The 26,461-nt window shown below is 42.4% G+C and overlaps 1 protein-coding gene across 1 annotated transcript; it reads right to left on the bottom strand.

The window, feature by feature from the left end:
* On the bottom strand, positions 1 to 24,020 carry LOC112254073 (synaptic vesicular amine transporter-like). The gene is made up of 16 exons (XM_024426310.2): positions 23,860 to 24,020; positions 23,450 to 23,622; positions 21,004 to 21,364; positions 16,141 to 16,199; positions 15,915 to 15,998; positions 11,168 to 11,260; positions 10,977 to 11,066; positions 10,819 to 10,862; positions 9,533 to 9,593; positions 9,141 to 9,236; positions 8,238 to 8,316; positions 7,659 to 7,710; positions 5,040 to 5,103; positions 4,814 to 4,933; positions 4,483 to 4,616; positions 1 to 498 (listed from the first exon to the last, which is right to left on the bottom strand). The coding sequence occupies exons 2-16, from the start codon at positions 23,580 to 23,582 to the stop codon at positions 397 to 399; spliced, it is 1,572 nt and encodes a 523-aa protein (XP_024282078.2). The 5' UTR covers positions 23,583 to 23,622; positions 23,860 to 24,020; the 3' UTR covers positions 1 to 396.
* Between the last annotated feature and the right edge of the window lie 2,441 nt (positions 24,021 to 26,461).

Below are 26,461 nucleotides of genomic sequence, written 5' to 3'. Positions count from 1 at the left end.
TGCAAATTGGCATCATACAAACTGAGACAGCAGACTTTGTGAAAATTAATATTTGTGTCATTCTCAAAACTTTTGGCCACGACTGTATAATACCACCCCCATCTGAACTATTCAGTAAATATGACTCACAGCAGTCTGCTTTTACGGCCCATGAAAACCCTGTTTTGACACGGCCCCACTTCCATTGGATAAGGCTGTTGGCTCAAAATAAACACAGGGCAATGACAACAACTTTGGTTTGCTCTAGTCGTACAATAACAATGACACAGAACAGTGAAGACGGACACTCACAACGAAACAGCTTCGCTGTTAAAAAATAAAATAATAATCATTGTATCTCTGTTTTTGTACAACAAAATAGATCCTCTGGAAGGTAACATACATGTCTGGTGTCCATTAATACTCATCGTACTCTGTCTCCATCTCTTCGTACTCTGTGTTCCCCTGTGTTGAGTATGATCGGGTCTTCATCGAGCAGTTAGAGTCCATCAAGATGGCCTGAGAAGATTACAATTGTATAGAGTCAGAATATAACCAAAGAATTTAACAGAAATTCTAAGAGAACAAAAATTAGCCACCAATAATTTGTTATCAAGGATCAAAGTTTCAGAGACAAAAGATGGCTCTCGATTGAACACAAAGAGCTTTGTACTGTGGTTACATTGTAACAGTCATGTGGAAGACAACTACCAAGGCAAATTCATCCGCCTGTCTCAGTGCATTCAGAAAGTATTCATTTTGTTACATTACAGCCTTATTCTAAGATTAATTAAATTGCTTTTTTTCTCATTAATCTACAACCAATACCCATGAAGACAAACCAAAAACAGGTTTTTAGAAATATCACATTTACATAAGTATTCAGTCCCTTTAAATCAGTACTTTGTTGAAGCACCTTTGGCAGCGATTACAGCCTCGAGTCTTCTTGGATATGACACTACAAGCTTGGCACACCTGTATTTGATGAGTTTCTCCCATTCTTCTCTGCAGATCCTCTCAAGCTCTGTCAGGTTGGATGGAGAGTGTCACTGCACAGCTATTTACGGGTCTCTAAAGAGAGGATAGATCGGATTCAAGTCTGGGTTCTGGCTGGGCCATTCGAGGACATAGAGACTTGTCGCAAAACCACTCCTGCATTGTCTTGGCTGTGTGCTTAGGGTCATTGTCCTGCTGGAACGTTAACCTTCACCCCAGTCTGAGGTCCTGATGACTCCTGAGCAAGTTTTCAACAAGGATCTCTCTATACTTTGCTCCGTTCATCTTTCCCTCGATCCTGATTAGTCTCCCAGTCCCATGCTTAACCGTAGGGATGGTGCCAGGTTTCCTCCAGACGTGATGCTTGGCATTCAGGCCAAAGAGTTCAATCTTGGTTTCATCAGACCAGAGAATCTTGTTTCTCATTGTCTGCGAGTCCTTTAGGTGCCTTTTGGCAAACTCCAAGCTGTCTGTAATGTGCATTTTACTGAGGAGTGGCTTCCGTCTGGCCACTCATAAGGCCTGATTGGTGGAGTGCTGCAGAGTTAGTTGTCCTTCTGGGAGGTTTTCCCATCTCCACAGAGGAACTCTGGAGCTCTGTCACAGTGACCATTGGGTTCTTGGTCACCTCCCTGACCAAGGCACTTCTCCCCCGATTGCTCAGATTGGCTGGCCGGCCAGCTCTAGGTAGAGTCTTGGGGATTCCAAACTTCATCCATTTAAGAATGATGGAGGCCCCTGTGTTCTTGGGGACCTTCAATGTGGCAAAAATGTTTTGGTACCCCTCCCCAGATCTGTGCCTCGACACAATCCTGTCTTGGAGCTCAATGGACAATCCCTTCGACCTCGTGGCTTGGTTTTTGCTCTGACATGCACTGTCAACTGTGGGACCTTAGACAGGTGTGTGCCTTTCCAAATCATGTCCTATCAATTGAATTTACCACAAGTGGGCTCCAATGAAATTGTTGAAACATCTGAAGGATGATCAATGAAAACAGGATGCACCTGAGCTCAATTTCGAGTCTCATAGCAAAGGGGCAGAACACTTATGTAAATAATGTATTTCTGTTTTTTATGTATGATAAATTAGCAAAAATGACATTAGTTAGTTGCAGACATACGCATGTGCAATTTAGAAAAGCATTTCTAACTATGTACAGGTATTGTACAGTGGCTTACAAAATATTCACCCCCTTGGCATTTTCCCTATTTTGTTGCCTTACAACCTGGAATTAAAATCGATTTTTGGGGTGTTGGTATCATTTGATTTACACAACATGCCTACTACTTTGAAGACACAAATTTGTTTTTTTATTGTGAAACAAACAAGAAATAAGACAAACTGAGGACTTGAGTGTGCATAACTATTCACCCCCAAAGTCAATACTTTGCAGAGCCACCTTTTGCAGCAATTACAGCTGCAAGTCTCTTGGGGTATGTCTCTATAAGCTTGGCACATCTAACCACTGGGATTTTTGCCCATTCTTCAAGGCAAAACTGCTCCAGCTCCTTCAAGTTAGATGGCAACCGCTGGTGTACAGCAATCTTTAAGTCATACCATAGATTCTCAATTGGATTGAGGTCTGGGCTTTGACTTGGCCATTCCAAGACATTTAAATGTTTCCCCTTAAACCACTCGAGTGTTGCTTTAGCAGTATGCTTATGGTCATTGTCCTGCTAGAAGGTGAACCTCTGTCCCAGTCTCTAGAAGAGGTTTCCCTCAAGAATTTCCCTGTATTTCACCTCACCAATTTGGACTATTTTGTGTATGTCCATTGCATGAAATCCAAATAAAATCTATTTAAATTACAGGTTGTAATGCAACAAAATAGGAAAAACGCCAAGGAGGGTGAATACTTTTGCAAGGCACTGTAACTGCCAAAATAAAGGAAACGCCAAGATAAAGTGTCTTAGTAGCGCCAAAACAGCTTCAATGCGCCTTCGGATTGTCTGGAACACTATTGTAGGGATGCAACACCATTCTTCTATGACAAATTCCATAATTTGGTGTTTTGTTGATGGTGGTGGAAAAAGCTATCTCAGGCGCTAATCCAGAATCTTCCATAAGTGTTCAATTGGGTTAAGATCTGGTGACTGATACACACACACACACATACACCTTTTAAACCCCCTATGCTCCTTTGAGACCCCTCTTTCAATGTCACTGAGATCTCTTATTCCAGCCATGGTAGCTACAATAATGGGCAACTCTGCATTTTTATACATGACACTACGCATGATGGGATATTAATTGCTTAATTAATTTAGGAACCACACCTGTGTGGAAACACCTGCTTTCAATATTTTGTATCCTTCTTTATTTTGGCAGTTACCTTTAGACTTACCACCATTCACCACCACCATCTACCACCAAAAGGTCCAAACGGGGAAACTTTATATAGTTAATCAAGCTGAATCCCCTGCTATCTGTTCATGTATGTGGTGTATCTGTTACAGCAAACAGTAAACATTCACACAATCTGAATGTGGTCAGAGAGAGGTGTTCTCTCATTTGTGTCTAGAAGTAGCTAGCCAATGTTAGCCAGTTAGCGTGGGTCCTTGACTGCCGTTGAATGCTCGGATCAACCCTACTCCTTACTCCTTGGCCAGAGTGTCCAGTGTGCTCTCTGAACACTCCGACCGCTCTGAATTTACAATCTGACAACGCTCTGGATTTACAAACGCCCAGAGCGCATTCTGGTACTGCAGATTGAATTTACGAATACACCCAAAATCGTAAAATGTTTAGCTAGTCATTTGTTATGCTAACAGGCTAGCAAGAGGTTGCATAGCAACAGCATCCACTTCCGGTAGACAGGCAAAGCTCTAGTATGCTCAACTGAAACGATACCATTCGTTTACAGTATACTAGAATGAACTAATAGTATATAGTATGTAGTATATACTCATTAAGTATGCAGTATACAGTATGTTAGCATGGGTATTTGAACACAGCTCATGTGTTTGATGTGTTTGATACCATTCCAGTCATTACTATGAGCCTGTCCTCCCCAATTAAGGTGCCACCAGGCACCATGTGCACAATCGATCCACCTATCCCTCCCCCATGTGCACAAATAAGCCATCCTCTTCCACCTACCCATACACAGCTTACTCATAGTCTAAATCAATTTAGTCTAGGAAACCAAAAGCAGGTAGAGTGGGGGTGGCCAAAAGCAGTAGAATGCAATTCACAGCAATGATGAGACCTGAACTGGTCAACTTAAACAGACAGCCCATTCAAAGTGTGTCTCATGATCAAAGTGTGTCTCGAGTTCCTCTCTCTCCGTTTCACCTGGTAGTGAAAAGATGGCAATAGTTTGAGCCTGTGGGGACGGCAATGGATAGTTCTCTCTGCATCAGATGCAGCTTTTACAAGTAACCAGTATTCAAACGCATACCTCTGTTTAAGTGTGTGTAGTATGTTTGTGTGTGTGTGTGTGTGTGTAGGTGTGTGCATGCGTGCACACTTCTGTGCACGTGTGTACAAGGTGTTCAGTGTCTCACCATTTTCTCTTCCCTCCCAGGAGGACTCCTGAGGAAGTAGCAGAGGGGAGCGAAGAGGATGTCCACGACGCCAATGATGGTCATGAGCCAGGGGAACCCAATGTTCTTCGCTATGGCGCCTCCAGCGGACGGACCTTCATCAGCAAAAGGAAGGTTAGTGAGCTTATAGAGGAGCCGGATATAGATTATTTTCCCCAAATTGACATATCGTGATGCCACTCTTATCGTGCCACACCTCAAAAAAAAAAACATACATAAGAACGTGTGACAGAAATGTTTTAAAACTATACTATGGGACTGGGTTATTTTCAAGCATCTGATGTTAATTTACCTAAAGCAAAGCCCATACAGAAAGCCACATCAGCAATGGCGTACACAGTGCCATAGACTGACACATGTCTCAGGTCCACCAAATATCCCATGATTGGCATCATAGAGGAATCCACCATGCCTGACAAGAGACAAGACAATGAGAAGTTCAGTAATATCTGTTACAAACCAGATGCTGATTTCATCATCTGTTGTTTCTCTATACAATGCAATACAAATTGACTTACCAATTGCAAAACCAACACCAAAATTCGGAAGTATCAGTCCATAGATGTCCTTAGCGAAAGGGACCTATGACACGACATAGTCAAGGTAAGGAGTGGAAGAGGATTTGTATCGATCAAATGTTTACCGTGTAATTCAGAATACCATCTTTATGTGGTCTCAGGACTTGAGGATCTTTGTTCTCGCACTACATTTGTTCTCGCACAACACAATTGCATAAGGAACAACAATGAAAATGTAATTATCTGTGTCCAGAGAATTCACTGTTTTCTGACTGGCTTTTGAATTGACTTCTGATTGAACTCCCCTTCCCTTCGTAGACTCAAAATATGATTTGGAGACTAATGAGATACAGTAGGACATTAAGAATCCTTACTTCCTCCCTTCTTGTATGTAACCCCTGATCTGACATGACTGGGTTGGTAAAACCCTAGCTTTCACCTACACAACATGACCAAAAGTATGTGGACCCCTGCTCGTCCAACATCTCATTCCAAAATCATGGGCATTAATATGGAGTTGGGGACGCTTTTCACTAGATGTCATGCTGAAACATGAAAGGGCCTTCCCCAAACTGTTGGCACAAAGTTGGAAGCACATAATTATCTAGAATGTCATTGTAGGCCTGTAGCATTAAGATTTCCATTCAGTGGAACTAAGTGGCTTAGACCGAACCATGAAAAACAGCCCCCAACCATTATTCATTATCCACCAAACTTTACAGTTGGCACTATGCATTGAGGTAGGTAGCGTTCTCCTGGCACTCTGGGCTCCCGAGTGAAGCAGCGGTCTATTATAAAAAATATAAAAAGATTCGTCCATCAGACTGCCAGATTGTGAAGCGTGATGCATCACTCCAGAGAACTTGTTTCCACTGCTCCAGAGTCCAATGGCGGTGAGCTTTACATGACTCCAGCAGACGCTTGGCATTGCGCATGGTGATCTTAGGCTTGTGTGTGGCTGCTTGGCCATGGAAACCCATTTCATGAAGCTCCCAACAAACAGTTCTTGTGCCGGTACAAGAACTGTTTGAAACTCTGTAGTGAGTGTTGCAACCGAGGACAGATGATTTTTACGTGCTACACACTTCAGCACTCTGCGGTCCCATTCTGTGAGCTTGTGTTACTTACCACTTCGCAGCTGAGCCATTGTTGCTCCTATACATTTCCACTTCACAATGACAACACTTACAGGTGACCGGGGCAGCTCTAGCTGGGCAGAAATTTGACGAACTGACTTGTTGGATAGGTGGCATCCTATGACAGTGCCACGTTAGTCACTGAGCTCTTCAGTAAGGCCACTATACTGCCAATGGCTGTGTGATATATATATATATATATTTTACACCTGTCAGTAACCAGTGTTGCTGAAATAGCCGTATCCACTAATTTGAAGGGGTGTCCACATACCCCTGTTTTTACAGTGCCTTGGAAAGTATTCAGAACCCTTGACTTTTTCCACATTTTGTAACGTTACTGCCTTATTCTAAAATTGATGAAATTGTTTTTTTTCTCCATCAATCTACACACAACACCCCATGATTACAAAGCAAAAACAGGTTTTTAGAAATTTGAAATAAAAACTGAAATATCACATTCACATAAGTATTCAAACCCTTTGTTCAAGCACCTTTGGAAGCAATTACAGCATCAATTACAGCATCAATTACAGCATCAATTACAGCATCAATTACAGCATTGCTACACAGCTATTTTCAGGTCTCTCCTGAGATGTTTGATCGGGTTCAAGTCTGGGCTCTGGCCGGGCCACTCAAGGATATTCAGATACCTGTCCCGAAGCCAGTCCTGCGTTGTCTTGGCTGTGTGCTTAGGGTCGTTGTTCTGTTGGAAGGTGAACCTTCGCTGCAGTCTGAACCTTCGCTGTCCTGATTACTCTTTGAGCAGGTTTTCATCAAGGCCTTTCTCCCCCGATTGTTCTGTATGGCCGGGTGGGCAACCCTAGGAAGAGTCTCGGTGGTTTCAAACTTCCATTTAAGAATGATGGAGGCCACTGTGTTCTTGGGGACCTTCAATGCTGCAGAAATCTTTTGGTACCCTTCCCCAGATCTGTGCCTCAGCACTTCTTGTCTCAGAGCTCTACGGACAATTCCTTCAACCTCATCACTTAGTTTTTGCTCCGACGTGGACTGTCAACCGTGGGACCTTATATAGACAGGTGTGTGCCTTCAAATCATGTCCAATCAATTGAATTTACCACAGGTGGACTCCAATCAAGTTGTAGAAATATCTCAAGAATGATCAATTGAAACAGGTTGCACCTGAGCTCAATAATGAGTCTCATAGTAAAGGGTCTGAATACATTTTTAAAAAACTGTTTTTGCTTTGTCATTATGGGTTATTTTGTGCTGAATGATGAGGAATTTTTATGTATTTAATCAATTTTAGAATAAGGCTATGTAACATAACAAAATGTGGCAAAAGTTAAAGGGCCTGAATACTTTCCGAAGGCACTGTATAGTGTATACCCAATAGTGTTACCCATATCCTTAGATGGACCCCCTGATTCAGATGATGCCACCAGGCCAAACAGGTACATTAATGCTAGCATTGTGTTGAGCTGGATGCTAAAAGCTACCTGATAAAGATGTGTCTAGTACTCACACAGAGGATGCTAACCCCCACGAGGACCATCCCGATGAGAGAGCACAGCCATCTGGGAAAAGAGGAAAGAGCAGTTCAGGGTCTGCCAATGACAACAGTCAATGTCCCTTTCCCCTCCCTTCACAGTTGTTTTTGTACCGCAAGCCCACAAAATCTAATTTATTACAATAATAAACTTCAAATAAATGACAGAGGAAGCAAATGGATCACAATCTGTTTTCTTTGAGACTGGATTAGGACATTTTGAGAAACAAATGTTAGATTTTTTTTCAAACTTTCTAGAAGAATACTTCTATGACTACAGGCAATATTTGAGCCCTGAAACACATGTATTTTCATAAAGTGTGAGGTAAAAATCTATTGATTTAAATGGGACTGTGCACACACAACTGTGGTAAACAAACAAACGTTAGCCAAGCGGTTATAAACACACTGTCACGCTGTAGACTTCAATAAACAGCAAATACCCAACCTGCCTGAGAAATCTCATTTAGAGTTGCTCAATAGCACAGGAAACAGATACCAACGTAGGAAAAGATAAGGGGACCGAAAAAAAACGGGAGTCATTTCCCTCCCTACCTCCCCATCTTGTGCGCGAGGACGCCAAAGATGTTCGTTCCAATCAGGTAGGAGATGCTGGCTGGCAAAAAGGCAACGCCTGGCAGAGAGAAAGATAGAGAGGGAGGGACAGAGATCAGTTGAGAGAGAGCAGGGTAGAGGGAGAGATAGCAGGGTACAGAGGGGCCCAGATAAGCAAGCACATTATCCGTCTCTATCATAGGGCTCCAGCATACCTCCTAGACACAGTAATGAGCACTCCCACTCTCCACTCGCCCGCAAATGAAACCCTAATATCCTGTCCCCTGCCCCCCCCCATGTCCCTCCATCCTCTTTCTCATCCCCCATTTATCTGTGCGAGTCCTCATAGTCAATGCCACTAATAAAAAAAATAAGTAATAATGGCGGGAAAAGAAAAGGAGTAATTCAGGTTTCACTAAAACGAGAGGTTCAATGAGGTGGAGAACGACTACAGATCCGTTTCAATGGTCATCTAGATACTGTATGAAGTTTTTGTGAATTCACAGTTATACGCCACAGTGTCATAATCAAGTTATTATTGTGATATGCTGTTTCTTTTTGCTGTGTTTTCAAACCTCGAGTTCAAATGAAGGCCATTATTCTAAGTACATTCAGCAAGCAGGGTAGCCTAGTGGTTAGAGCGTTGGACTAGTAACCGGAAGGTTGCAAGTTCAAATCCCCGAGCTGACAAGGTATAAATCTGTTGTTCTGCCCCTGAACAGGCACTGTTCCCACTGTTCCTAGGCCATCATTGAAAATAAGAATTTGTTCTTAACTGACTTGCCTAGTTAAATAAAGGTAAAATAAAAAATTTAAAAAGCAGAGTGGTTTCATGTGCAGCATTGTCAATAGGGGAAACAGGGTTGTCAAGAGGGACAAAAAGGAAAGGAAATGTCAAAATACCTAGCTGCCATTTTCTTGGACACATGGTCTCCATCATCCAAATAGGCAACGCTGGTTCTAACATTGCAATGGCCATGTTTGCAAAACAAATGGATCCTGGAAAAGAGAATGTGATTGAGGATAAGTGGATCTTGGGCCTGTTATTCTCCATCTTTACACATTTTTATGTCCCTGACAGCCCCCAGGCATAATACCCAGTATTAGGCTGCCCTGGCAAAAGGGCTGGTAATTGAAGTGGTGGGGAGTCTAACTGACACATAGATGTTGTTTCCCCAAGCACTTCAGCATCACACATACTCCAACACACACAAGCAAATGTGCACGCACACAATGAAGTAATAATATGAATTAAGTAATAATATGACTAACAATAATAAATGATGAATTCTTACCTGCAGCAATGAGTATGTATGGATCTTTAATAAGGCTCCAAAGTGAGGACCCTTTCTGGCTCTGTAGAGAGAAAAGGGTCAGGAAATGTAGAGCTAAACAGACAGCTGTCAGTCAGCCTCGAATAATTATGTGGTACCTAGTTACTACAGTGCTGTCTGTACCTTTACATCATTCCACAATGATGTACAGTTATGTACAGTTATTATCTGTGCTTTCAGTATGCAAAGTGTTTGTGCACACTGAAATACCACTGTTCCTGCTCTTACAGTAATGAATAGGAAATGTCCACACATAGCCATTGAGTTCACTAATGACTGGCACAGGTGTGACAATAACCTCTTGTCAGTTACTATGACAACGTCTCTAAGCTTAATGCTCATGTATTCACATCACTGTTATAAATCTCAGCAACAGAGATTTTTAATTTTATTTTAACTAGGCAAGTCAGTTAAGAACAAATCCTTATTTTCAATGACGGCCTAGGAACAGTGGGTTAATTGCCTTGTTCAGGGGCAGAACCACAGATTTTTATCTTGTCAGCTTGGGGATTTGATCTTGCAACCTTTCGGTTACTAGTCCAATGCTCTAACCACTAGGCTACATGCCGCCCAGCAGTGATGTACTAATAGTGAGGATTATGTCATGTCCCCTTCCCTTTTTCCCTTTTTAATATTCATCATCCACAACTAAACAATGTATAAGCGCCATTGGTCTGATAATCACAGCCACCATCTGATTGGGTCTCTGTCACTACCTCCTTGGTATCCGTGATGACTGATATGCATCAGCCCCATAGATCAAAGTCAGAGGGGCTCTGATAGGAATATCCATCCCAGGCACATGTCTCCTCTAACTGGGATGGTAACCCATCATACCAGAGACATACACAGCACACAGCTCAGGCTGCCGCTCTGATATAAAAACCTGGCTGGAAGACACTTCCAAACGGATCATCACTCATGGCTGTCACTGTGAGCGGCTGAGGTTCATTTCTCTGCTTATCTGTTTGCATGGCAGAAGAGTTCTGACAGAGAAAAGTGTATTTACTCAGTGCACAGGCCATTAGAAGTAATTTAACACTATTTGTATTCCCTAAACAGTGTAAAGCACTTTAAGCATCTGGAAAGACGCTGTATGAATCCAATCAAATCACTTATAATACTCTATTGATCCCCGCATTCATATCACAGTGATCTGGTGATTGTGAACACATTCTTCCACAATTCCAATGAATTTACATCAATAATCATAAAAAGAGCTGTCAAATCGATAGCCATACACTCACCTCTGGTTCCACCTTTGAGGGCTGGAGAATGAACAGTTGCAGTGCTGTTTGGGAGACACAGAGGATGAACTTAGTTAGCATGCCTAACAGGTGACTCCAGATTAGAGAAAACAGAATATCTGCATTATGATAGAGAGAAACATGGCCACATTACTTACCTCCATCCAGCACAGCCAGAACAGCCAGAATGAGGAAAGGCGCCGTTTTCCCCACAAACTCATACATGATGCTGCCGAATGGTGGGCCCACTGGGTGGAAGAAAGTAAAGGTGGTCAATGATTTTGTGCCAACTGTTGCCTGTTACAGTAGTCTACAAAGAGCTCAAATACATCATGAATTGTGTACATACACAGCACGCCCATGGCCAGACCACCCAGTGCTATCCCAATGGCATTTCCCCTCTCCTCGTCATCTGTGTACACACTGGCAAGCATCCCCATCCCTAGAAGAAGAACAGAACATGTAAGCTCTTATATACAAAGGTACATTTCACCTGGCCATATCTATTTAGTTGGTTTGAGCAGTCAGGGTAATATACAGTGCCTTGCAAAAGTATTCAGACCCCCCACATTTTCACAATTAAAATGGATTTAATTGTCTTTTAATTTTTTTTTTTTTTTTTTTACATACATAGAACCAGTCAAAAATTTGGACACACCTACTCATTCAAGGGTTTTTCTTTATTTTTACTATTTTCTACATTGTAGAATAATAGTGAAGACATCAAAACTATGAAACAACACATACGGAATCATGTAGTAACCAAAAAAGTGCTAAGTAAATCTAAGTATATTTTATATTTGAGATTCTTCAAAGTAGCCACCCTTTGCCTTGATGACAGCTTGCACACTCTTGGCATTCTCTCAACTAGCTTCATCAGGAATGCTTTTCAACAGTCTTGAAGGATTTCCCACATATTCTGTGTACTTGTTGGCTGCTTTTCCTTCACTCTGCGGTCCGAATCATCCCAAACCATCTCAATTGGGTTGAGGTCGGGTGATTGTGGAGGCCAGGTCATCTGATGCAGTACTCCATCACTATCCTTCTTTGTAAAATAGACCTTACACAGCCTAGAGGTGTGTTGGGTCATTGTCCTGTTGAAAAACAAATGATAGTCCCACTAAGCCCAAACCAGATGGGATGGCGTATCGAAGGGGCGCATTGATGGGGTGGCTACTTTGAAGAATCTCAAATAGAAACTATATTTTGTTTGTTTAACAGTTTTTTGGTTACTACATGATTCCATATGTGTTATTTCATAGTAAAAGGTGTTTTTGTTTTTTTACCCTTTTTTCTCTCCAATTTCATCATATCCAATTGGTAGTTGTCTTGTCCCATCGCTGCAACTCCCGTATGGACTCGGGAGAGGCGAAGGTTGAGAGCCATGCGTCCTCCGAAACATGACCCCACCAAGCTGCACTGCTTCTTGGCACACTGCTCGCTTAAGCCATCCGCACCAATGTGTCCGAGGAAACACTTTCCAGCTGGTGACCGAAGTCAGCTTGCAGGCGCCCGGCCCACCACAAGGAGTCGCTAGAGTGCGATGGGACAGGGACATCCCGGCTGGCCAAACCCTCCCCTAACCCGGACTACGCTTGGCCAATCGCACGCCGCCTCATGGGTCTCCCAGTCGCAGCCGGCTGTGACACAGCCTGGGATCGAACCCGGATCTGTAGTGATGTTTTTAGCACTGCCTTAGACAGCTGCGCTACTCAGAAGGACTAATTGTAATTTTTTGTCAACAATCTACACAAAATACTCTAACGTCAATTTGGAAGAAAAAGTATAAAATGTTTAAAACATTAATAAAAATGTAATAAATCAAATATAGTCGTTGCATAAATATTCAGCTCCCTGAGTCCATACATGTTAGAAACACCTTTGGCTGCGATTACAGAGGTGAATCTTCTTGGGTAAGTCTCTAAGAGCTTTGCACAGCTGGATTGCGCAAGATTGACCTATTATTATTTTCTAAATTCTTCAAGCTCTGTCAAGATGTTGGTGATCATGGCTAAACAGAAATGTTCAAGTCTTGCCATAGTATTTCAAGCAGATTTAAGTCAAAACTGTAACTTGGCCACTTAGGAACATACACTGTCTTCTTGGTAAGCAACTCCAGTGTAGATTTCTCTCCCAGTGTCTGGTATGAAGCAGATTTGAAGCAGGGTTTGCTTTAGGATTTTGCCTGTGCTTAGCCCTGTCCCGTTTTTTTAATCCTGAAAAACTCCCCAGTATTTACTGATGTCAAGCATACCCATGCCACGATGCAGGCACCACCACGCTTGAAAATAAGAAGGCAGTTACTCAGTGATGTATTGGATTGGATTTTCCACAAACATACGGATTGCATTTAGGACAAAAAGTGTATTCCTTTGTCATGTTTTTCTTGCAGTATTACTTTAGTGCCTTGTTGTATACAAGATGCATGTTTTGTGTATTTATGTTCTTTTCTCTCTGTCATTTACAGTGCCTTGCGAAAGTATTCGGCCCCCTTGAACTTAGCGACCTTTTGCCACATTTCAGGCTTCAAACAAAAAGATATAAAACTGTATTTTTTTGTGAAGAATCAACAACAAGTGGGACACAATCATGAAGTGGAACGACATTTATTGGATATTTCAAACTTTTTTAACAAATCAAAAACTGAAAAATTGGGCGTGCAAAATTATTCAGCCCCTTTACTTTCAGTGCAGCAAACTCTCTCCAGAAGTTCAGTGAGGATCTCTGAATGATCCAATGTTGACCTAAATGACTAATGATGATAAATACAATCCACCTGTGTGTAATCAAGTCTCCGTATAAATGCACCTGCACTGTGATAGTCTCAGACGTCCGTTAAAAGCGCAGAGAGCATCATGACGAACAAGGAACACACCAGGCAGGTCCGAGATACTGTTGTGAAGAGGTTTAAAGCCGGATTTGGATACAAAAAGATTTCCCAAGCTTTAAACATCCCAAGGAGCACTGTGCAAGCGATAATATTGAAATGGAAGGAGTATCAGACCACTGCAAATCTACCAAGACCTGGCCGTCCCTCTAAACTTTCAGCTCATACAAGGATAAGACTGATCAGAGATGCAGCCAAGAGGCCCATCACTCTGGATGAACTGCAGAGATCTACAGCTGAGGTGGGAGACTCTGTCCATAGGACAACAATCAGTCATATATTGCACAAATCTGGCCTTTATGGAAGAGTGGCAAGAAGAAAGCCATTTCTTAAAGATATCCATAAAAAGTGTCATTTAAAGTTTGCCACAAGCCACCTGGGAGACACACCAAACATGTGGAAGAAGGTGCTCTGCTCAGATGAAACCAAAATTGAACTTTTTGGCAACAATGCAAAACGTTATGTTTGGCGTAAAAGCAACACAGTTCATCACCCTGAACACACCATCCCCACTGTCAAACATGGTGGTGGCAGCATCATGGTTTGGGCCTGCTTTTCTTCAGCAGGGACAGGGAAGATGGTTCAAATTGATGGGAAGATGGATGGAGCCAAATACAGGACCATTCTGGAAGAAAACCTGATGGAGTCTGCAAAAGACTGAGACTGGGACGGAGATTTGTCTTCCAACAAGACAATGATCCAAGACATAAAGCAAAATCTACAATGGAATGGTTCAAAAATAAACATATCCAGGTGTTAGAATGGCCAAGTCAAAGTCCAGACCTGAATCCAATCGAGAATCTGTGGAAAGAACTGAAAACTGCTGTTCACAAATGCTCTCCATCCAACATCACTGAGCTCGAGCTGTTTTGCAAGGAGGAATGGTGTGCAAAACTGATAGAGACATACCCCAAGCGACTTACAGCTGTAATCGCAGCAAAAGGTGGCGCTACAAAGTATTAACTTAAGGGGGCTGAATAATTTTGCACGCCCAATTTTTCAGTTTTTGATTTGTTAAAAAAGTTTGAAATATCCAATAAATGTCGTTCCACTTCATGATTGTGTCCCACTTGTTGTTGATTCTTCACAAAAAAATACAGTTTTATATCTTTATGTTTGAAGCCTGAAATGTGGCAAAAGGTCGCAAAGTTCAAGGGGGCCGAATACTTTCGCAAGGCACTGTAGGTCATTATTGTGGAGTCACTACAATGTTGCTGATCCATCCGCAGTCCTCTCCCGTCACAGCCATTGAAACCACTTTTAAAACCACCAATGTCCTTAAGGTGACATCCCTGAGCAGTTTCATTCCTGTCCTGCAGCTCAGTTCAGAAGGACGACTGTATCTTGGAGGTGTCTGGGTGGCTTAATACATAATGCACAGCACAATTATACATTCGACTATGCTACAAGAGATATTCACTGTCTGATTTTTATTGATACCTATTTACCAATCACTGCCCTTTTTTTAGGAGGCTTTCGAAAAGTTCCCTGGTCTCTGTAGTAGAATCTGTGCTTGAAATTCAATACATGACTGAGGGACTTTACAGATGTATGTATGGGGGACAGAGGAAGCGTTAGTCGTTTAAAAATCATGTCACTTTTCCTGTGATTTGTTCAGCCAAATTTGACTCCTGAACTAATTTAGGCTTGCCTAAACAAAGGTGCTGAATACTATGCAACAACTATATTTTTGTTATTTAATTTGATATGAATCTTTAATTCTTCCACTTTGACATTACAGAGTGTTTTGTGTATACTGCTGACAGAAAAAATGACAATTACATCAATTTTAATCCCACTTTGTAACATAAAAAAATGTAAATCTGAATACTTTTGCAAGGCAATGTATTTCTTTATAGCATACTACATACATTATTATTATTAGTTCTTGAAATACTGCTCTTCATTTATCCCAGGGCTGCTTGCAACAAATCCTCTGTGACTGTTTGAATAGACACTTACCGGCGTTACGTTAGGGAGTATTTGTTGTTCCTCTCACCACATCACCTTTCAATAACTCAACTAGAGATGTGTATAATAAATGCCTCATTGTTCAACTCGAGAGACAAAGATGCATACCAAGGTAGGCCTACTGTAATAACAAAGGGGAAGGTTCTGGGGAAACTGTATGTGCTTGCTGCTCCTGTCTCAAAGTGAAGCTAATCCTGAAAGCATCTATAAATGTCAGGGGTAATGCCAAGGACCTTACCAGCCACGGAGGAGCAGGAGGAGCCCACACCCTGCAGGGATCTGGCCAGAAACAGCAGAGTGTAGCTCGATGAGAAGGCGAACACTTTACAACAACGATGATAGAAATTCAGACAACAACAAAAAAAGAAAAGAAAACATCAATCATGAAACAATATAATTGAAACACGGTGTGAGATCTGGAAACAGGTGTGGATGTGACAGGTGTGGATGTGGGTAATACTTACTAATGGTTGACAGGAACATAATACAGAACCCGGCAAACATGGGGATCTGGTATCCTATTCTGTAAGCACATTGAGACATCCTTTCTCAATACTATAGAATGTAATGCAATACTATATAAAACAAGACACATAACTACAGCTCATCTAACATTAGGAAGTCTAGTAGAAGTTGGGCAGAAACACTCTTTGGCCTCGTACACACTGCGTTTGACACAATGGTTGTGATACAACTGATATTTGTGTGATACACACCTGGGAGTTGGTCTGCACAAAAACTACACAATCATGGTGCGGTGTCAATGCTTTTGTAAATATGCATTGTGTGTACCTGACATTCCGGCGCCGACAGAGATGTACTTCCGACAGAGATGGCCGCCTCGCTTCGCGTTCCTAGGAAACTATGCAGTTTTTTGTTTTTTTACGTGTTATTTCTTACACTAGTACCCCAGGTCATCTTAGGTTTCATTACATACAGCCGAGAAGAACTACTGAATATAAGATCAGCGTCAACTCACCATCAGTACGACCAAGAATATGTTTTTCGCGATGCGGATCCTGTGTTCTGCCTTACAACCAGTGTAACCGAGTGGATCACATGCAGCGACAAAAAAAAAACGACTCAGAAAAAGAGGGAAACGAAGCGGTCTTCTGGTCAGACTCCGGAGACGGGCACATCGTGCACCACTCCCTAGCATTCTTCTTGCCAATGTCCAGTCTCTTGACAACAAGGTTGATGAAATCCGAGCAAGGGTAGCATTCCAGAGGGACATCAGAGACTGTAACGTTCTCTGCTTCACGGAAACATGGCTAACTGGAGAGACGCAATCCGAGCGGTGCAGCCAGGGGTTTCTCCACGCATCGCGCCGACAGAAACAAACATCTTTCTGGTAAGAAGACGGGCGGGGTATGCCTTATGGCCAACGTGACATGGTGTGATGAAAGAAACATACAGGAACTCAAATCCTTCTGTTCACCTGATTTAGAATTCCTCACAATCAAATGTAGACCGCATTATCTACCAAGAGAATTCTCTTCGATTATAATCACAGCCGTATATATCCCCCCAAGCAGACACATCGATGGCTCTGAACGAACTTTATTTAACTCTCTGCAAACTGGAAACGATTTATCCGGAGGCTGCATTCATTGTAGCTGGGGATTTTAACAAGGCTAATCTGAAAACAAGACTCCCTAAATTTTATCAGCATATCGATTGGGCAACCAGGGGTGGAAAGACCCTGGATCATTGTTACTCTAACTTCCGCGACGCATATAAGGCCCTGCCCCGCCCCCTTTCGGAAAAGCTGACCACGACTCCATTTTGTTGATCCCTGCCTACAGACAGAAACTAAAACAAGAAGCTCCCACGCTGAGGTCTGTCCAACGCTGGTCCGACCAAGCTGACTCCACACTCCAAGACTGCTTCCATCACGTGGACTGGGAGATGTTTCGTATTGCGTCAGACAACAACATTGACGAATACGCTGATTCGGTGTGCGAGTTCATTAGAACGTGCGTTGAAGATGTCGTTCCCATAGCAACGATTAAAACATTCCCTAACCAGAAACCGTGGATTGATGGCAGCATTCGTGTGAAACTGAAGGCACGAACCACTGCTTTTAATCAGGGCAAGGTGTCTGGTAACATGACTGAATACAAACAGTGCAGCTATTCCTCCGCAAGGCTATCAAACAAGCTAAGCGCCAGTACAGAGACAAAGTAGAATCTCAATTCAACGGCTCAGACACAAGAGGCATGTGGCAGGGTCTACAGTCAATCACGGACTACAGGAAGAAACCCAGCCCAGTCACGGACCAGGATGTCTTGCTCCCAGGCAGACTAAATAACTTTTTGCCCGCTTTGAGGACAATACAGTGCCACTGACACGGCCTGCAACGGAAACATGCGGTCTCTCCTTCACTGCAGCCGAAGTGAGTAAGACATTTAAACGTGTTAACCCTCGCAAGGCTGCAGGCCCAGACGGCATCCCCAGCCGCGCCCTCAGAGCATGCGCAGACCAGCTGGCCGGTGTGTTTACGGACATATTCAATCAATCCCTATACCAGTCTGCTGTTCCCACATGCTTCAAGAGGGCCACCATTGTTCCTGTTCCCAAGAAAGCTAAGGTAACTGAGCTAAACGACTACCGCCCCGTAGCACTCACTTCCGTCATCATGAAGTGCTTTGAGAGACTAGTCAAGGACCATATCACCTCCACCCTACCTGACACCCTTGACCCACTCCAATTTGCTTACCGCCCAAATAGGTCCACAGACGATGCAATCTCAACCACACTGCACACTGCCCTAACCCATCTGGACAAGAGGAATACCTATGTGAGAATGCTGTTCATCGACTACAGCTCGGCATTCAACACCATAGTACCCTCCAAGCTCGTCATCAAGCTCGAGACCCTGGGTCTCGACCCCGCCCTGTGCAACTGGGTACTGGACTTCCTGACGGGCCGCCCCCAGGTGGTGAGGGTAGGCAACAACATCTCCTCCCCGCTGATCCTCAACACTGGGGCCCCACAAGGGTGCGTTCTGAGCCCTCTCCTGTACTCCCTGTTCACCCACGACTGCGTGGCCATGCACGCCTCCAACTCAATCATCAAGTTTGCGGACGACACAACAGTGGTAGGCTTGATTACCAACAACGACGAGACGGCCTACAGGGAGGAGGTGAGGGCCCTCGGAGTGTGGTGTCAGGAAAATAACCTCACACTCAACGTCAACAAAACTAAGGAGATGATTGTGGACTTCAGGAAACAGCAGAGGGAACACCCCCCATCCACATCGATGGAACAGTAGTGGAGAGGGTAGCAAGTTTTAAGTTCCTCGGCATACACATCACAGACAAACTGAATTGGTCCACTCACACAGACAGCATCGTGAGGAAGGCGCAGCAGCGCCTCTTCAACCTCAGGAGGCTGAAGAAATTCGGCTTGTCACCAAAAGCACTCACAAACTTCTACAGATGCACAATCGAGAGCATCCTGGCGGGCTGTATCACCGCCTGGTATGGCAACTGCACCGCCCTCAACCGTAAGGCTCTCCAGAGGGTAGTGAGGTCTGCACAACGCATCACCGGGGGCAAACTACCTGCCCTCCAGGACACCTACACCACCCGATGCTACAGGAAGGCCATAAAGATCATCAAGGACATCAACCACCCGAGCCACTGCCTGTTCACCCCGCTGTCATCCAGAAGGCGAGGTCAGTACAGGTGCATCAAAGCTGGGACCGAGAGACTGAAAAACAGCTTCTATCTCAAGGCCATCAGACTGTTAAACAGCCACCACTAACATTGAGTGGCTACTGCCAACACACTGTCAATGACACTGACTCTACTCCAGCCACTTTAATCATGGGAATTGATGGGAAATGATGTAAATATATCACTAGCCACTTTAAACAATGCTACCTTATATAATGTTACTTACCCTACATTGTTCATCTCATATGCATACGTTGATACTGTACTCTATATCATCGACTGCATCCTTATGTAATACATGTATCACTAGCCACTTTAACTATGCCACCTGGTTTACATACTTATCTCATATGTATATACTGTACTCGATATCATCTACTGTATCTTGCCTATGCTGCTCTGTACCATCACTCATTCATATATCCTTATGTACATATTCTTTATCCCCTTACACTGTGTATAAGACAGTCGTTTTTTTGGAATTGTTAGTTAGATTACTTGCTCGTTATTACTGCATTGTCGGAACTAGAAGCACAAGCATTTCGCTACACTCGCATTAACATCTGCTAACCATGTGTATGTGACAAATAACATTTGATTTGATTTGATTTGACATTCAAGACTTGCCTTGTGTTGTCGTTTCCCACACGGAAGGTGACTATGGGTAAATAATAGGATTCTATTGTTTGCTTCAATTCCAGGATATTGTGGTGCCCGGCTGAGACGGTAAATATTAGCCTTGATGCATTCGTCTATAACTGAGCAGTGAGCACTGCTAGAGCTCAAACCTTGACTGACTTTACCCATGTGAGCATTCCATAAGAAAATATTTCACAGTAATATCTCTGACAAATTGGTCTTTCCGAATAGGTGCGCTAACATACAGATATGTCTACAAAAGTACTGATCCTTAGCATAATCGATATTGAGTAATTTCAGAATACAGTACGTAGTTCAAAACAATAACTACAAGTGCTTGTAAAGCATTACAAGCAGGGATCCATACTGAATGCATGCATGCAGAGATGCATAAATCCAACATAAACCACTAAACAGGAATTTAGCTATATAGGGACAGGCTGGATTAGATCTAACTGACATGACATTTGGTCTCAAAATAGCAATATACAAATGGCAGCGTTCGATTTGACTCCCTGTCACTTGAAAAGAGTCTGTTCCTGGTCTTTCTCTCCATGGACCTTTGACTGATTACCCAAACGCAGGCCAAGCTGAGCCACCATTTAGCTCTGGGCTAGCAGGAAGCCCTGGCAGGCACCCACACTGCATGTGGCTTCACACTGAAGATACACATTGGCCTAACCTGCATGCCTGCTGTCATCTCATTTTAGTGTCATTCAAAACTACTTGTCTTAATTATTAGTATTATTAGTCAAATCAAGTCATAACTGTATGAAACCACCCCTTTATAACCATAATTAAAACATTTGTGCAACCACGGAATCATTTTAAATGCTAAAACTCTTCATAACCTAGGGCAACATAAATAGACAGGTTTTACAAAACCTGAATTATAGTTGCCATGCAAGCCAGTTCACAGCTGGCATTTCATTGAAATAATCTAGAAATAAGTATGAAAATTAGATAACAGAAAACACACCAACCAGTGTGATCATGTCAATCACCCACCTGTTGGTGAGAGGCCCAATAAAGGGGTTGGTGATGAGCTGTACGGTGGCCTTGGAGGCAAAAAGTAGTCCCACTTTCACATTCTCATTGAGAAGCTGGTCATCTGCTTTGGGGCAGTCAGGCTCTGTGGAATTGTGGGGTGTGAGAGCCGAGGTGGAAAGAGAGACCGCCTGCGCCTGATCCAAGGTTATGGGTGTGGAGTCCATTGGGCCCCTGCTGGTTACCCTGACAGAGTTGTCATAGAGGGACACGATGGTATGGAAGGTTCCAGAAGGGGTGTGTGGGGAGGCCGTGGTGTGATTCTTGGCCATGTTGGCTACTGCATCATCAACTGTGTATAGGTAGCTGGGGATGATGGGGACTACCAGGAAGAAAGGAGCAGAAAAACAGATGCTGAAAAGTGTTATATCTACTATAGTATATTCCAATATAACCTCATCATCCAAAGAAGTCTGTGTGGAATATAATTACGAATTTATTTCATATTTATTAGATTTTCGTAGCAAGTAGGACATTAGGACACACTACATTTCTTTCAAAGGTTAAGAAAAGATTGATTTGATTTAACTCATCTAGCTATAAATGTGCCAGATAACACAATAATTGGCCCCATTAAGATGGTTTTTAGCTTATTATTTTCATATTATTGTTATTATCATGCTTTTATCATATTGTTATTCACACCCTTGCTGTTTATCGATTTGTCTCCAATCACGTATGAGCATATACAGCTACTCTAGAGTCATTTCTGACTGAAAAATTCGGACATTCTTCCAATGTGCATCTGTATCCATTGCTCAATGGACATGTCCGGGAGACGTGACGGCACAATCTCAAGCAAAATAACAGCATTCATGTGCACATCAATGTCATCCATAATCTATCTGATACGACTGGGAGATTCATTGGTAATGGCAATGCTGATGCTTTCAAGGAAATCAAGAGAGCTGGGGATCTTGGGACCAAAAATATACAATGGGTGTAGATGGATGAATTCCATGCCCAAATAATCTGTAGCGGGCCCACCATCCCGGCCCTCCATAGTTTTCATTTACTAATTACTATTCACTTGGCCACGTGAAAGGCGATATAAATGATGACCAATTATTAACAATTAACCTCCCTGTGAACTTTACACTAAAGGCTACATTCAGCTTTTGAAAATGCCTAAGGTTGTAAACAACTTGACACAATCTGATAACATGAATAATCAACAAAGGAAATGTTTAGGGAAAAACATTGTAGCACATAGGCCGCTTACTAATATGTTATTATGGGTATATTTACATTTTAATTCACAATAAGTTGGATTTATGACATATTTTATTCATTCATTCTGAAATTGGACTCAGGAGTAGACGTAAAAGTAGTAAAAGTAAATCCGGGATGTTCCAATTATTTATTTACATTTTATTTCACCTTTATTTAACTAGGCAAGTCAGTTAAGAACAAATTCTTATTTACAATAACAGGCATACCTTGGCCAAACCTGGACGACGCTGGGCCAATTGTGCCCCGCCGTATGGGACTCCCAATTACATTCGGATGTGACGCAGCCTGGATTAGTATGATATGTTACATTTGGTATGTATGTATTCATTTGTGGATGTCCATCATCCATTTCATATGATATGTTAAGAATTATAATTCGTACAATATGTAACGAATTTCCAAAATGTAAAATATGTTACGATTTCCAATTTGTTGTTGCTAATGTTAGCTAGGTGGCTAACACTAACATGTTAAGTAGTTGCAAAGTAGCTAGTAGTTGCAATGTTGCTAATTAGTTCAAATGCTAGTTGTCTGTGATGAGATTTGAACACGCAACCTTTGGGTTGCTAGAGATTCGCGTTATACACTCACCCACCCTAATTTCAGTTTTGCCTTAAGTAACCTTCTGTTTTATGTATCATACCACACCTAACATATAATACACATTTTTGTGTCCATGATTTACGTTTACTATGTATAGTTTAGTCTATGAGACCAGACTGTCATTCTTACTCATTGTGCTATCTAATATTGGATATTGGATGAAAACCAATGTGTATCTTATTTGAATAAAATGTAACAACTGAAGTAGCTAGTGTCTAATTTCGTATATAATTAAAAAGCTTCATGCAAGGTAAAATTATGAGCAAATCATAGGCTTTAGACTAGACAATGTTTTTTTTAGCCAAGACCGAATAACTTTTTTTCCACACCAAAAATTATAATTGAACTACTCTAAACAAAAAGGAGAATACAACCTTCTTACAAGTGAAACAACAAAACATTGCATGGTTGAAAATAATATTGTCAGTTGTCCACATTGTTAATGGGTTAGTTTGGCTAGCAACAGACTCGAATTGTCCTTTAGACAGGCATTGATACGTTTCAATGGGTGAAACAACAGTTGACACAACAGTAACAGGTGTGAAAATAATATTTCCAAAGTTGCACCTACCGACCACCGTTAGAAGCATATTATCCAGCAGCAAGGCGATGAAAACGATGACCAGGGTCAACTTCCTCGATTGTCTTTCCTCTCTCATCCATGAAAATAAATTAAATTCTCTCAGAGTGTCTAATCTTCCCATTTTTTGAGTCCACAAAGGAGCGAGCGAAAAAAGATTTGCTCTGGGGAAATAACAAACGTTATGGACACCAGAGAGTGACAGTCCTAAAAATGTACTTTAGCACAAGAAGCCTAATGGCAAATTATGCATTCATACAAGGCAATCTACATCAATGACTTGATGTAGATTGGAGAAGACTCAAATAAATCGCTTATGTGTCATTAGAATAAAACAGAAATTGGGACATCTGCTTCAATAAATCGTGACCTGTAATGTGACATAATGGTTGAAATCTTACCTTAGATGCACATTAGCAAAAATCACTTTGCGGCTGCAAACCGTGGTGAAAGAAACGATATGTGCAGGGCGTTTTAGTTTCTTGACTGGTCCTTGACGTCATGCAACTTTTATCATGAACATCCTCACCTAGAGCACAGCAGTGTCTCGAGAAGGGTGCAACTGCAGCCCGCAATTCGGGGGCGTTCCTACATGTGGGCATTTCTGCATCTGCAGGAACCCCTCTTTATACTTCTATTGATCCATTTTAAACTCTTACTCCAGTATATAGGCAGGGTCGCTCCAGTACAGTAGATGGCAGGGATGCAACATAATGTTGAATGCCATACGCTGATAAACCTCACAGGCAGAAGAGGCCGGGGCGACAACGGTAGCTAAGCTATAGCTAGTACACGCCGACAAAGTGTCCTTTGCCCCTGTTCTGTTAACGAAGGCTAGGGCAGGAGGGAGCCGTTCCGCTAATGTCATCCGTGTTAATCATGGCTAAAAAGGACATTTTGTTTTCAGGAATTTTTACGATATGGCCAATTTTGACGTTGTGGCTGTGGAATACAGAGAAAACCGTTTAGCACTGCCTTCTCCCAATCCTGATTCGTCCAAATAATCAATGATGAAAACCCCAAATCCAGGAACTACTGCTATTCGTAATCACATAATTCTACGTAAACCTTGACAGATTCTCCCTGTTTTATCTGTCCACGATAATCTGTCCACTATTTTGATGATGTTCATGATATGAAATCAGTACAATCTGCTAAATTGTAATTATTTGCCTTACCTCCTCATGCCTTTTGCACACAATGTATATAGACTCTTTTTTTCTACTGTGTTATTGACTTGTTAATTGTTTACTCCATGTGTAACTCTGTGTTGTCTGTTCACACTGCTATGCTTTATCTTGGCCAGGTCAAAGTTGTAAATGAGAAGGTGTTCTCAACTAGCCTACCTGGTTAAATAAAGGTGGAAAAAAATAATAATAATTCCATGTCCAATTCCATAAAGTTACACTACATGGTCAAAAGTATATGGACACCCCTTAAAACACGTGGATTTGGGTATTTCAGCCACACCCTTTGCTGACAGGCGTGCAACCATGCAATCTCCATAGACAAACATTGGCAGTAGAATGGCCCGTACTGAAGAGTTCAGTGACTTTCAATGTGGCACATTCATAGGATGTTTTCATGGTCGTGTAGCCGCATACAAGCTTAGGATCACCATGTGCAATGCCAAGCGTCGGCTGGAGTGGTGTAAAGCTCACCGCCATTGGACTCTGGAGCAGCGGAAATGCGTTCTCTGGAGTCACGCTTCACCATCTGTCATTCTGACGGACTAATCTTGGTTTGGTGGATGCCAGAAGAAGGCTACCTGCCCGAATGCTTTGTGCCATCTGTAAAGTTTGATGGAGGATGAATAATGGTCTGGAGCTGTTTTTCTAGGCCCCTTATTAGTTCCAGTGAAGGGAAATCTTAATGCTACAGCATACTAGACGATTCTGTGCTTCCAACTTTGTAGCAACAGTTTGGGGAAGGCCCTTTCCTGTTTCAGCATGACTATGGCACCGTGCACAAAGCGAGATTCCTACAGAAATGGTTTGTCAAGATCAGTGTGGATGAACTTGACTGACCTGCACAGTGCCCTGACCTCAACCCCATCTAATGCCTTTGGAATTTTTTATTTTTTTTAACCTTTATTTTACTAGGCAAGTCAGTTAAGAACAAATTCTTATTTTCAATGACAGCCTAGGAACAGTGGGTTAACTGCCTGTTCAGGGGCAGAACGACAGATTTGTACCTTGTCAGCTCGGGGATTCGAACTTGCAACCTTCCGATTACTAGTCCAACACTCTAACCGCCTGAGAGCCAGGCTGAATCGCCCAACACAGTGCCCAACCTCACTAATGCTCTTGTGCCTGAATGGAAGCAAGTCCCTGTAGCAATGTTCCGACATCCAGTGGAAAGCCTTCCCAGAAGAGTGGAGGCTGTTATGTCAGCAGAGGGGGAACCAACTCCATATTAATGCCCATGATTTTGGAATGAGATGTTCCATAAGCAGGTGTCCACAAACCTTTGGCCATTTAGTGTATTCTTTTTTTTTTCACTTCTGATTGGCATCATTATAATTTTTTATCCAACTACAGTTTATCTGTTTAAGACTGACAATCTAGCATTAAAAAGAAAGAAACAAATGGGTAGCCTAATAAGAAGGCTACACTCCAGTTTATTCATAATCATACATAGGCAACAGCCTATCACAAGGTGTACAGTAGATGTGTGTATGTGCGTGCTTGTGCTTGTGGAAGTCATTTAACAGAGATTTCTCATGGGGCTGTGAACCAAGAGCATGAACAAACACACTCCTTTGTAATTTCCCGTACATGACCGATTGTCACATCTGCACATCTGCTCATGCTATGCCCTCTGATGGTCATCCGGTGTCCTTTTGTCAGTTCTCAAGATCCTGTTGCTCTGCTGTGCTTGTTTCCCTGCCTCACACCGTCTTGTCCTCTCTTGCAGTTACCTCTCTGTCTCCTGTCTCCTGTTCCACATCTCACCACCCAACCAACTTGCCCTGTATATCACTCACCATCACTCCCTTGGATT

Source organism: Oncorhynchus tshawytscha, linkage group LG01, assembly GCF_018296145.1.
Source record: "Oncorhynchus tshawytscha isolate Ot180627B linkage group LG01, Otsh_v2.0, whole genome shotgun sequence".
Taxonomy (NCBI): domain Eukaryota; kingdom Metazoa; phylum Chordata; class Actinopteri; order Salmoniformes; family Salmonidae; genus Oncorhynchus; species Oncorhynchus tshawytscha.
Note: the sequence above shows the minus strand (reverse complement) of the source record. Positions and strands in the feature narration are given on the sequence as shown.